We start from the raw sequence: 12,933 nt of genomic DNA, 5'->3' as shown, positions 1-12,933 counted from the left end.
CTTTGAGTACTAAGGTTACATGCTCTTATTATGCTTGGTCACTCTTCTCTCTCTCTCTCTCTCTCTCTCTCTCTCTCTCTCTCTCTCTCTCTCACACACACACACACACACACACACACACACACACACACAATCGGAATCAGTTACTTTTCCTGTTGCTATAATAAAATGCCTAACAAAAGCAAATTAATAAAGGAAGAAGGCACACAGGAATTTGAGGCATCTGATCACAGTGCTCCTACATTTGGGAAGCAAGAAGTAAGTGGCTATATTTAACTCACTTTGTTCTTTTTTTCCAACTTGGGACCTCAGTCCTTGGAATGGTAGCACTGGTATTCAGGGTGAGTCTTTTAACCCATTTAACTGAATTTAGAAGCTCCTTCTTTGACTTGCCCAGACTTTTGTCTCTTAGGTGATTCTAGATCCTGTCAAGTTGACAGTATTAATCATTAATCATTTCTTTCTCTATTCCCATCTTCCTCTCTTCCCCCTCCCCTCACCCACCTACCGAAACATTTAACTGATTATTTAAAGGAAATAGTAAGTTTCATAAATGAAACAATGTGAGTTTGAATAGAAAAATAAGAACATTATGAGAAAGATGGAACTTGTTCTTGTCTCATTCTGTTTATCATATATTAGAGCTTACCATGATGATTTGAAGAACATCAGCTCCCTTAGCAGCTTAAGAACGATGGATGTGAGTTAGACTCTCTTTGAATCTTCAGAACATAATAGTCTTATCTCTTCCTAGTTTTGAAAAGGTCTTTTTGAGATATTTATCTATTTTTGTTGCTATACTTAAGACTAGATACTTATACTTAATATTTAGTCTTAATACTTAAGACTAGATAATTTATAATCAAAAAAATTCCCTTCATTTTCTTGTTTTTTTACTTCGTCTTGGAGACAGAACCTCATGTATTCTAGGCTAGCCTTGAATTAGCGAAGGATACCCTTGAAATTAAAATTTTCTTGCTGATACCTCCTAAGTGCCACATGTTTGGTTTAATGTGGTACTGCGGCTTTCTACCAATGGATCCATACACATAGCCCAATATTTTTTTTTTTTTTTTTTTTTTGGTTTTTCGAGACAGGGTTTCCCTGTAGTTCCTAGAGCCTGTCCTGGAGCTAGCTCTTGTAGACCAGGCTGGCCTCGAACTCAGAGATCCGCCTGCCTCTGCCTCCCGAGTGCTGGGATTAAAGGCGTGCGCCACCACCGCCCGGCATAGCCCAATATTTTTATTGTTCCTGAAAGTTGAAAGTCCCGGTTGGAGAGATGGCTCAGAGGTTAAGAGCACTGACAGCTCTTCCAGAGGTCCCGAGTTCAATTTCCAGCCACCACATGGTGGCTCACAGTCATCTATAAGGGGATCTGATGCCCTCTTCTGGCACACAGTTGTCCATGCAGATAGAGTACATACACATCAAATAAATAAATCTTTAAAAAAAAACAAACTGGTCTGTGAGTTCGAGGCCAGCCTGGTCTACAAGAGGTAGTTCCAGGCCAGGCTCCAAAGCTACAGAGAAACTCTGTCTCAAAAAACCAAAACAAACAAACAAAAACAAAAAAACTGGAAGTCCACGATTGAGAGATTTTCAAATGTTGAGGTCCTCCCCCACCCCCCGTGTTATACCAGGTGGATGGATAAAAGCTCAAGAGGGGTTACTGTAGCTCGAACAGTACAAACCCCGAGACAAGTATAGGAATTAAAGCTAAAGATCAGAGAAGCACAGCAGTAAGCCTCTAGAGAGACCTTTTACCTCTACCAATGCTCAGACTGAATGGATGATCTTCAGACTCCACACTTCAGGGAGTTCCTGTCTCTTCCCCTTTATGTTCCTTTCTCCGCCCAGCCCCTTGTCCCGTGAAGGCATGTGACTCCCAAATACTGGAATTAAAGATGTGAACCACCACCATCACCTAGATCTATTTCTGGATCAATCTTGTGTACCCCAGGGTAGCCTTGAACTCACAGAGATCCATTTGCCTCTGTCTCCCAAGTCCTGGGATTGAAGGTGTGTACCACTACTCCCTGGCCTCTAGTAGCTTAGCTTTGCATTCTGATCTTCAGGCAAACTTTATTAGAATACAAATAAAATATCACTATAGGTTACAATCTTAAGGAGAAAAATACTGCATGTACTCCCTCGTGCAGGTTCTAGCCTCTCTCTCTCTCTCTCTCTCTCTCTCTCTCTCTCTCTCTCTCTCTCTCTGTGTGTGTGTGTGTGTGTGTTTAGGGATGCATGTCATATCATGTGTATGGAGGTCAATAGACAACTTGCAGGAGTTATCTCCTTCCGCTTTGTGATCCTGGGAATTAACTCAGATTGTCAGGCTGGGCAGCAAGCACCTTCCCTCTGAGTCATCTCTCTGTACCCCACTCTTCCTTTTAAGACAGATTCTTGCTATGTAGGACAGGGTGACCTTGAACTTCTTAGCCTCTTGACTCAGCCTTCAACATGCTGGCATAATAGGAGTGTGTTAGTCACACCCAGCTTGATTAACTTCTATTTAAAAGTACATAGTGTCTCTAAAAGATGTCCTGATTAGTTGTGCATTGATCCCTCTTCACTGAATTATAGAGCTCTAACTCTGCCTGCTTTGGAAGTAACCTTGTATGATGTTTGGTGCTCTTTGTATTATCACATTCCATTATGAAGGAGTATGTGAAAATGACTACAGTATATTCCCTTTTTTTAACTTTGGCATAGATTTTTCTATGTTAATTTGTTGTGAAAATTTAACTGTCTTTGTAGAATAGTGTTCATGTGATTATAGCTTGTCTGTGGGCAGTTTTTACTGTCTCAAGAGCTGAAATGTATTGAAGAATATGCTCTTTGTTTGGAACTCCCAGATTGTATCTGGAGACTGTACTTTTGTTGCCCAGCCGCACAGACCCAGATAATCACATAGAAACTATATTAATTACAATATAGCATACAATGCACATAGAAACTATATTAATTACAACCCTGTTTGCCTAGTGGCTCAGGCATATTTCTAGCTAACTCTTATATCTTAAATTAACCTATTTCTTTTTGTATTGTCACGAGGGCGTGGCTTACTGGTAAGGTTCTGGCATCTTTCTCCTTCAGCAGCTACATGGTGTCTCCCTGACTTCACCTTCTTTTTCCCTCTATCTCTGCTTGGATTTTCTGCCTAACTATATTCTGTCTAAAGCATAGTCTAAAGCAGCTTCTCTTTGAATCAATGGTAATGAAACATGTTCATAGCATACAGATGCTGTGGTTGAATTTACCATTCTTAAGAATTTGTTTTACAGCCAGGAGGTGGCAGTGCACTCTCTTAGTCCTAGCACTCAGGAGACAGAGACAGGTAGATCTATGTGAGTCCCAGGACAGCCGAGGCTACACAAAGAAACCCTTTCTTGGGGGAAGAAAAGAATTTCTTTTACAACACTGAATATTCATTAAATAGAATCATTTGATCTAGTACTCTCAGGGTTTACCTGCCTAATTTTGATTCTTTGTTCTATTTTACTTTTATTATTAATTTCTTAAACTCGAATTTGGGATTTTACTAGCTTTTCTTCTGATGTCTTTTGTTCTTCTAGGATCCTGTTCAAGGCTGCATTTAGTTATATAACCTAGCCTCTCTGGGGCAGTATGTTAGGCGCCCTCCCACCCGCAGCTTTTCAGGATCTTGGCATTATTGAGAAATACCAACCAGTACCCTATGGAGTGGCTTCCAGTTTGGCTGTTCTGTTGTTTCACTGCAAGTAGACTAGGATGATGGATTTTGGAATGAACCCAAGAGTGCTGAAATGCCTGTCTTGTTATATCTCATCTCATCATGCATATGTTATATGATGTCACTGCTGTTGTTAACTCTCTTTACTTGGGTGAGAGTGTTTTCCATTGTAAAGTTAATCGATTTTCTTCTGTTCTTTGTAGGTAGTAACTATATCCAGGCTACCTTGAAAAGAGAAAAGGGAATGAAGCTATATTTCCCTTTAGGAATACACTACCTACAGTAGTTTGTTTTTCCATAAGAAAGATTAGCTTCTCTTTTCTTTTAGTTTCTTTAATCATTAACATCAATATAGATGTTCCTAGTTTGGTTTTTAATCCAGTGCTGTGTTATTTACTGTGTTCTGTTACTAATTGATCTACTATCGGCCAGTAGGAGCTCTTTCAGTTGATTTCTATTTCTTCTTGATGCTTCATGTCATCTCTAATACTATAAGATGTTTAGACTGACCTTTTCTAATATAATCGTTTTCCTGTCCTAAGCCCTAGGATTGTTATTTTGCAGAGAAATTTGTTCCCTTACAGAATGATATTTAGAAACAAGATTCATGCTGGATATAGGGTTTGCACATTGCTGCGAGGGTGTTGCTGTTTCTTGTCCCTTTAGGACTCACTCAACTAATAGATGCCCACCTTTCTTCACAGAGATTATTTGAGGCAAACAAAATAATTCTTAGTATCTGTTATAAAACTTGACTAATTATCAGTCAGTGGGTAGTCTGAGTTTCATCTGTGTGACTTCTGATACCTGTCTATTGGCTAATATTCTACTTATTATTTAAAGTAAATTTTAGTAGCTATATTAGTTCACCTTGAAAGTGTTTTCGGTTTTTATCACTACATAGTGAAGACTTAAATTTATTCTTAAATTGAGATAGTGCATGTTGCCCAGATGAAGGTATAGATCATTTCCAGCTCATTCATTGCCACTGATAATTTTTTTTACAAGTGATGTGTGATGTTTGCGTGTGTGTGTGTGTATGTGTATGTGGTGTGTAATATGCATGCCTGTGTGTGTGTGCAGATATGTGTGTCCTTATAGCAGGGAGGCCAGAGAAGGTTTTGAATGTGCTGCTCTTACTCTATACCTTATTCACTTGAGGCAGGGTTGCTCTTGCTTACTGAACCTGGAGTTAGGCTGGTGATCAGTAAGCCCCGGTGTTCCTCGTGTGTCTGCTTATTCTCAATGTTACAGTTATAGCCACGTGATTATATATATCCAGGTTTTTTTTACCTGAGTTCTGGTTATTTGAACTTGGATCTTTGTTTGTACAGCAAGAGCTTTTACTTGCTGAGTCATCCTCATCTGCCTTTTTGACAGTATCTTGTTATGCAGAACAGGATGACTTTAAACTCAGAGTGATCCTTTTACTTCAGCTTCTAAATGCTGGATTATAGTCATGCATCACTTTGCTTTAGTGCTCTGATACTTTTTGCAAGAGACTTTGAGAAACAAGTATCTCATGCAGCACCATTTTTCCCCCAATACTAAATACCAGAAAGTTGACAGTAATTTGCAGCTAGATATTTGACATTTGTGTGAGTTCCCTCTCTGTCACCTTTCCCTCTGTCCTATAGTATACTGGTCAAAGATACATGGCACTTGTTTAATAATTGCTGTCTACCTTTTGTTGAACACACCCCCATGGTCTTGTCTAACATTTTCTCACTGTAAGTTTCCTGTGGGAAACTTGTCTCTGATTTTCTGATTCAGTTACAACACAGTAGTAGTCAGTGATTCTGTCTTTGGAGAAACCTCATCAGTTAGGTTGTCCCTGACATCTAGTTAAAGTTCTTCTGTTGTGTTCTGCTAGCCAGGCCTGCCTCTGCCTCCCGAGTACTGGGTTTAAAGGCATGCACCACCACCGCCCTGCATATCCTTTCTTAATAACTAAGTCCTTCAGAAAGACAAAGTAACTTTGTATGTAGGAAGGAATTTCATTACTCTTGGCTGTTCTCCTTTCTAGAGATTAAATGTCCCCAAACAGTTGCAGAGTAGCACATGATTAGCTATTAGTACTTCCTGGCATGTCAGAGTCAATTGTAGGGCTAGTCTAATTGAAATTCTTGACTGAAGGATTTTCAGTACAGAAAATAGGATTATGTTATAAAAAATAGGCTTGGTTATGTTTGGTTTGTCAAGTTCTCGTTTTCTTTTTATATTATAGATCAGCTCGAACGGGTCTTTTTACGACTTGGCCATGCTGAAACAGATGAACAGTTACAAAATATTATATCTAAATTCCTTCCTCCTGTTTTGCTCAAACTGTCCAGCACTCAAGAAGGAGTACGGAAAAAGGTAAGCATGTTGGGGGCCATTTGGGGAAAATAAATGGTGAGGAGTGTATACCATGAAGTGAGGTTTTTAAAAAAAATTTCCATTGTTGTAATGTATGCTTAAGATCCTAATTACCTTTCCAAATGTATGGTAAGTCTTAAGAATCAGCTTTTGAGGGAAAAGCTTAACTGCCTGGTGTAGTTGCCTTTACCACCAATGTGTGCTTGTTATCAGTGCCAGGTGGTTTAATCGAGATAATCATCTGGACTGATCTAAAACCGAATATGAAAGCCAGTGTAGGAAGGGGAAATGTTCTTTAATCATTGTTTGATGGTGAATATATCCTTTAAATAAAGGTAATAAAGGTAAGCAAATAAAGTTTTTGAAAGCAGACTATTCTAATGTAATTTATACTTTATGTTCTACAAAATACTATTTCATAAAGATATATAACTATAATATCACTATTTTATTTTTAAATTGTTCTTTTAGAACATGTTCCCCTTTAATCTGTAGAATAGTTCATTATTTTTTCCAGTATATTTGTGATAGAGCTTCTGGTCTTTGATCTGCCATCAGGTTTCATCTCCTGTGATATTATAATTGATTGATGTTAACTTGAATGTCTGCCCTAAAAGGCCTGATTTGAGTTCAGTGGGAAGATTATCTTCCAGAATGTCTGTTTTGTTTGTTGCTGGAAAAGATGGACAGTTGTAGTGATGCTGTAGTGTACCGTATGTTTTCTAATCTTACGTGCTGTTATCCTTATCTGTTGAGGTAGATTTCTGTTTAGTCATGTCATTCTCTTATTTAAGACCCTTCAGTGCACTTTCCTTGCTCGCAGGGTATCTGTTTACTTAGTGATAGTAGTCTGGTTATTTACTGTAAACTTTCTGTATGCCTTATGGTACATTCTGTATTTGTTACTTTTCTCTATTGCTGACACAAAATACTTAACTGTAGTGTGAATTCTAATTGTTCTTAATAACCTGGAGCCAGATATTAGGGGGTGAAAGCTGAGAGATCAGAGAAGCAGTGCAGCCAGCCACTAGAGATACTACTTACCTCTATGGAATCCTCAGACCAAGAGGGTGAACCTGCCCTCAGACTGTGTCCTCTGATTGCTGCACCTCAGACTGCATCAGTCTCTACCATCTGCACTGAGTTCCTGTCTCCTCACACCTTATGCTCCTTCCACCCAGCCATGCCACTCCTGTCTCCACCTCCCTAGTGCTGGGATTAAAGGCGTGGGTTCCCAAATGCTGGGACCACCTGATCACCTTTGTGTGAGCTCTGTTTCTCTTTTAGACAGAGTTAGTCTTGTGTAGCCCAGGGTGGCCTTGAACTCACAGAGATCCCTCTGCCTCTGAGTCCTGGGATTAAAGGTGTGTGCCACCATTCCCTGGCCTCCAGTGGCTTAGCTCTGCACTCTGATCTTCAGGCAAGCTTTATTTGTTAAAACACAAACTATTACTATACCTAAAGAAGGAAGAATTTACTTTGACTCACGGTTTAAGGCATTATAGTAAGAATATGAAGGTCATGTTATAGTCACTCAGTAAGCAGAGAATGGAAGGGAAGTGAGGCCTGGCTATAAAACCAGAGCACCTCCCCAGGGACCAACTTACTCTAGTGAGATTTTATCACCTAAGAAGGTTTTACTTTTCAAAACACCACCACCAGCTGCATACCAAGTAATAAAATGCATGGGGGCACATTTTACATTTGTTAAGAGGGAAAAAGAAAGGAGTAGATGGAAGAAGATGGGAATGTGGTTATGACTGACGATGGATTCATGTGAGGCTTCTTGGTAAGCAGGAAGAGAGATCTACCAGGTTAAGAGATGACAGATTCCTAGTTGGGCTTGAACTTAGGCCTGCATAGCAGGCTCTTTACTGACTGCGCTTCTTCTCAGCTCTTAGCTCTAGTTTATTGGTCACTGTTATCAAAATTACAGTATTTGTTTGCTTGCGTATTTGTTTCTTGTTCTGGCCTCTGACCCAGTGCTTTCTAAATGCTTGACAATATATCACTCAGCTAGCTTAGGTTAATTTTTCTTAAGGATGAGCTGTTTTAAAAGGCAAACTAGTACTTAGGTTTATTTTCCTCTTTTTATTTGTATTATCTATTTTATTCAAATTTTTCCTCAAGATTTATATATATATATGATAATGATGATTATGCATTAAGAAAAGTGCTAGGTATACAAAATAATGTGAAGTGGTTCCTTTCCACATTTTGGAGACGAAATGGAATTTAGAATGGTTGATGAACTTTTATTTGCTTATGTTTACTTATTTAATGACTTTTTAAGAATCTCACAATATAGCCCCCACTAACCTGGAACTCTGTGTAGACCAGGATGGCCTTGAACTTACAGATCTGTCTGCCTTAGCCTCCTGTGTACTAGGATTTAAGGCATGCTCCACCACTCCTGACCATTAACGAATTCTTAAAAGACCAAAGAATGAATAGGTGAGTGAGGATTTAAAGTTTAAAATACAACCTTGGTCACCAAATACATTTTTTCATGTATTATGTTTTCAAGCATGCTCAGAATGAATAAAGACCTGTTTCTCAAGTTGTCTTTGCTATTCTGGTTATATTTTACAGTTACACTGACACACAGTGTTTGCTTTTATTTTTAGGTAAACTATTAATAAGAATATTGTTTTTAGTTTTGAAGTATTTGCTACAAAATTTTCCTTTTATTTTTCATTCTGGACTGAAATCTGACAGTTCTGTTTAATTTTTTCTTTGGTTGTGCTTTGGATGGTTACCACCCAGGCTTTTGTGCATGAGAAGTGTGTGTTCTACCACTGTTACATCTGAAGTCCTAAAGGGTATTCTGTGCTCCTGAGAAAAGTCCTTCATAAGCTTTAAAACAATTCCTGTTTGTGGACTGTGGAACTCAGTGTGCCCAGAGGCTGTTTGCTGCTAATTGTACAGTTGTCTTGAGACTGTCTTCTGGTCTTGTATATTAATAGTCATGGATTACAGTTTTCTACAGTTTGCAGTGTTCTTGTTAGGTTAATATTTTGATTTGATACATTTTGATGTACAAATTTAACGTTTTATTATCAATTACAGTGTATTATATATATGTATTTATTGGCAGAGTGATTTACTGTTAAGCAAACTTGAGAACTTCTGGGACAAAGAAATAATACTTAAAACTGGTATATTTTAACATCGTACCACACTTTGGCATATCTTTTCATTGAATCTTGTTGTTTGCCTTTGACATATTATCATTTGAGTCCTACAAATGGGAATAACGATCCTGAAATTAATAGCAATAGCCAAAATTATTGGACAGTGTCTCAGTTTAGCAATTCTTTGAGGTATAGGTGCTCTAATTATTCCTATTTTATAGATGACAAAACTGGAACTCAGAGAAGGTAAGTAATTTACCTTATGTCACATGACTAACAATGCACTTTATAAACAGGGACTTAATAGATGAGTAATTTCAAACTTAAGCTGGTTCTGCAGATACTGCTTCTGTGTAATGGCTACATATGTTAATTTTTTGCTGTATTTATGAGAATAAATTTAATTCATCCAAAGTTAGTCAAAGTAAATAGGGGTTAAAAATCACTGTGAAGGCAGTAATAGAACTTTTCTTGTGTGTTATTTTGACTTTTAGACAGTGGATTCTTGATAGGAATCTACTTTTATAGTATATAGTTGTATACTGTTATGCCTTGTAAATTATAGAACCAGTATAATAATTATTTGAGTAGTATTGTTAATAAAATGTATAGATATTGAGCACAAATACAGGATGCATCTTTCCTCTTTTATAAAATATATGAAATAATACTCATAGAACATTTATTTTTAAATAGAACTCATTTATTTCATAGTCTCCTCAGCATTTATTTTTGTTATTTTTTTTGTTGTTGTTGGCTTTTTTTTTCTTTTGAGAGAGGGTTTCTTCTGTGCAGTTCTGGTTGCTAGCTGTCCTGGCTGATTCTGGAGACCAGGTTGTCCTGGAACCCACAGAGATCCACCTGCCTTTGCCTTCCAAGTGCTGGGATTAAAGGCATGTGCTACCACCTTCCAGCCTTTTATTTTCTTTTGTGCAGGTGATTGAATCCAGGACCTTGTGCATATTAAGCAACCTTTCTTTTTATTTTCTTTCTTTTTCTTTATTTTTGTACTGTCTCTAGTAAGTGTAAAATTTTATACTCGAATTTTATAACCAGAGTTAGTTGTATTGATTTTGTTTGTTGACTTTGTGGAACTTTGAGTCTTTACAGTTGTGGATAAATTGGCTGAAAGAGAGCTAAAACATTGGGATTTTTTTGTACTAATTAGTATCAATTTCTTAATTTTAAGGAAAATGAGGTTTGCTAAGTAGAATTCTGTATTAACTTTTTTTGTTCATAGTTACTACAATAGCAAAAAGTTGTGCTGGAGAGATGACTCAACTTTTAAAGGCTAGGCTCACAACCAAAAATAAGAATAGCAAAAAGTTAATGCCTGACCATACCTGATGCTAGTTAGCAAGGCTGTGTAACAACTTGAGCGCTCATGTATTACTGGCAGGAGTACCAATTACTGTTCACTTTGGAAACTACTTGGAAGTATCTGCTTAAACTGGGCATGTGTATAACTTCGTGACCAAACACTTCTAGTCTTGGATTTATATCCAACAAAAATAAGCACATATGTCTTTGAAAGGAAATATATTCATATCAGCACTATACTTAGTCACCCAAAGTGTAGTTTTCACTAATGTGTGCTTTGAGGCTTCAGTGTATGTTTCAGGAATAATATATCATAGATGCAGCCCTCCAGACTAGTTAAAATGCTCAGTCTTTCTTAGGTTAGATTTTAAAAAATGTTGAATTTCTTCTTAGTACATACTGTACTGGAGTAAGACCGAGGCCATTTATCATAAACTTGTATATTTTCCTTTCTTTCCACAGGAATTGTTGATGTGTTAATTTCTGCTTTTGTTCCTTTCCCACTAATAGAGGAGGAAGAAGGTTGTTATTTTTTTGTTTGTTTTGTTTTTTGTTTTTTTTTTTGCAGACAGGATTTGTTCTGGAATTCTCTCTGTAGATCAGGCTCTCCTCCACTCATAGAGATCTGCCTGCTTCTGCCTCCTGAATGCTGGGATTAAAGGCCTGTGATACCACTGCCCAGCTTTTACTTGAATTCTTTATTGGTATCAGATGATTTTCAGGATAAAGGAAATGTACTTCAGTGTTTTTCTAAATTCTGTTGTAATCCAGACCTTGCTTTTCTGAATTCTTAACATTCTGGGTTTCATCCAGATATAATTTGCCATATTCTTTGACACCCTTGTTCTTTCTAAAACTGGTTTCAGCTTGAAGTACATCTAATCCCCAGAACTCAGTGTTTCTACCACTTTTTCTCAGAAGTAGATTTGACAGACTAAGTGTATCTAGAAACAGTAGAATTTTATATTTTATATTCTTGGGATCTCAGAAATTCATATGCTGTGTTTCTGGTTCTGATACATCCCTTTCTGAGGTACCAACTTTATAGTCCTTAAAAAGAATAAAGTAGCTACTTTTCACCAAAATAAGTAATGTCTCAGAAATTAAAATCTTATTTTTAAGATATGATTGATAACTTCCGTTCTTCTATCTTTGCTTTAGGTAATGGAACTGCTGGTCCATCTGAACAAACGTATAAAAAGCCGCCCCAAAATACAACTCCCAGTAGAAACACTATTGGTTCAGTACCAGGACCCTGCTGCAGTTTCCTTTGTCACGGTGAGAGTTGTTTTGTTTTGGAATGTTTTTTTTTTCTTTTTAAAAAATTTATAGTAAATCCTTTTACTGTGTTGTTGATGCCATCAATGAATGTTGGCAACTTTAGAATTTTATTCTTAGACCATATCTAATGAAAACATTTTTACTTTATATTGCATGCTGTTTTTTCACAGAGTACTGATTCACAGGTAATATTGCTTCACAGAACATTATAGGGACATGGTAATGAATGTCAATTTACACTGAACAAAGAAATGTTGGTGAAATGACTGCCAGGTATTTACTTATAGAGAACCTGAACAATTTAGTCCTTAGAAATTAAGCATAGAATAGAGGTTATCAGAAACTGGGAAAAGGTTAATTATTAGGTGCAAAGTTAGAGAACAGAAACTTCTGCTGTGTTATTGCCTAGTTAGGGTGACTATGGGTAACAATCTGATATTTGACATCAAAATGTTAGAGGCACCCAGGGTGGGGTGGGATCTATAGTCCCATTGACTTGTTAGGTAGAGGCAGGAGTATTGCTTGAGCTCAGAAAGTCAAGACTAGCCTGAGCAACAGAATGGAATGTTCTTCTTGAAAAAATAAAAAAGACAAGAAACACACACACACACACACACACACACACACACACACGAACAACAAAATAACTTAGCAGGAATCAAGGGAGGAAAAAGGCTTTTCAAGGGTTTGCTTTAATGAATGGTAGATATTTAAGGGTATGTTTAGCCTAATGGAAACATAATGTATACATATATTAAAATGTCACATGGTACTCTAATATATATATATATATATATATATATATATATATATATATATATATAATTTTTTATGGTATTAGGGATTAAACCCAGGGCTTTTACGTGTAAGGCAAGCATTCTGCTGAGCTATATTCCAAGTACATACAATTTTTGTTTTTATGTAAATAACAGTGATTTTATTCTTAGTATATGAGACAAATCTGAATAGAGAGAAGGGTTACAACACATTGGCATGAGAAAGCAATTGTGGGTGCCAGATGTAGCATGAATTCTGATTGTTCTTAATAAAAACCTGGAGTTAGATATTGGGGGTGAAAGCTGAGAGATCAGAGAAGCAATACAGCCAGCCACTAGAGAGACCTTT

General features: G+C 37.2%; 1 protein-coding gene across 5 annotated transcripts in view; it reads left to right on the top strand.

Moving 5' to 3' along the window:
- Ecpas (Ecm29 proteasome adaptor and scaffold) overlaps positions 1 to 12,933 on the top strand; it is a 115,425-nt gene that overhangs the window by 21,405 nt on the left and 81,087 nt on the right. For 4 of the 5 annotated variants that reach the window (XM_038346942.2, XM_038346940.2, XM_038346939.2 and 1 more), the window contains 2 exons: positions 5,943 to 6,073; positions 11,689 to 11,805. In XM_038346942.2, the coding sequence (XP_038202870.1) occupies positions 5,943 to 6,073; positions 11,689 to 11,805 (248 nt within the window). Of the gene's footprint in view, positions 1 to 5,942; positions 6,074 to 8,508; positions 8,528 to 11,688; positions 11,806 to 12,933 lie in introns of those variants that run through there. The other variant, XM_038346943.1, reaches the window with a different exon arrangement.

The sequence above is a fragment of the Arvicola amphibius genome, chromosome 11, assembly GCF_903992535.2.
Source record: "Arvicola amphibius chromosome 11, mArvAmp1.2, whole genome shotgun sequence".
In the NCBI taxonomy this organism is placed as follows: Eukaryota; Metazoa; Chordata; class Mammalia; order Rodentia; family Cricetidae; genus Arvicola; species Arvicola amphibius.
The sequence above is the reverse complement of the archived record's forward strand: the minus strand, read 5'-3'. Positions and strand labels throughout refer to the sequence as shown.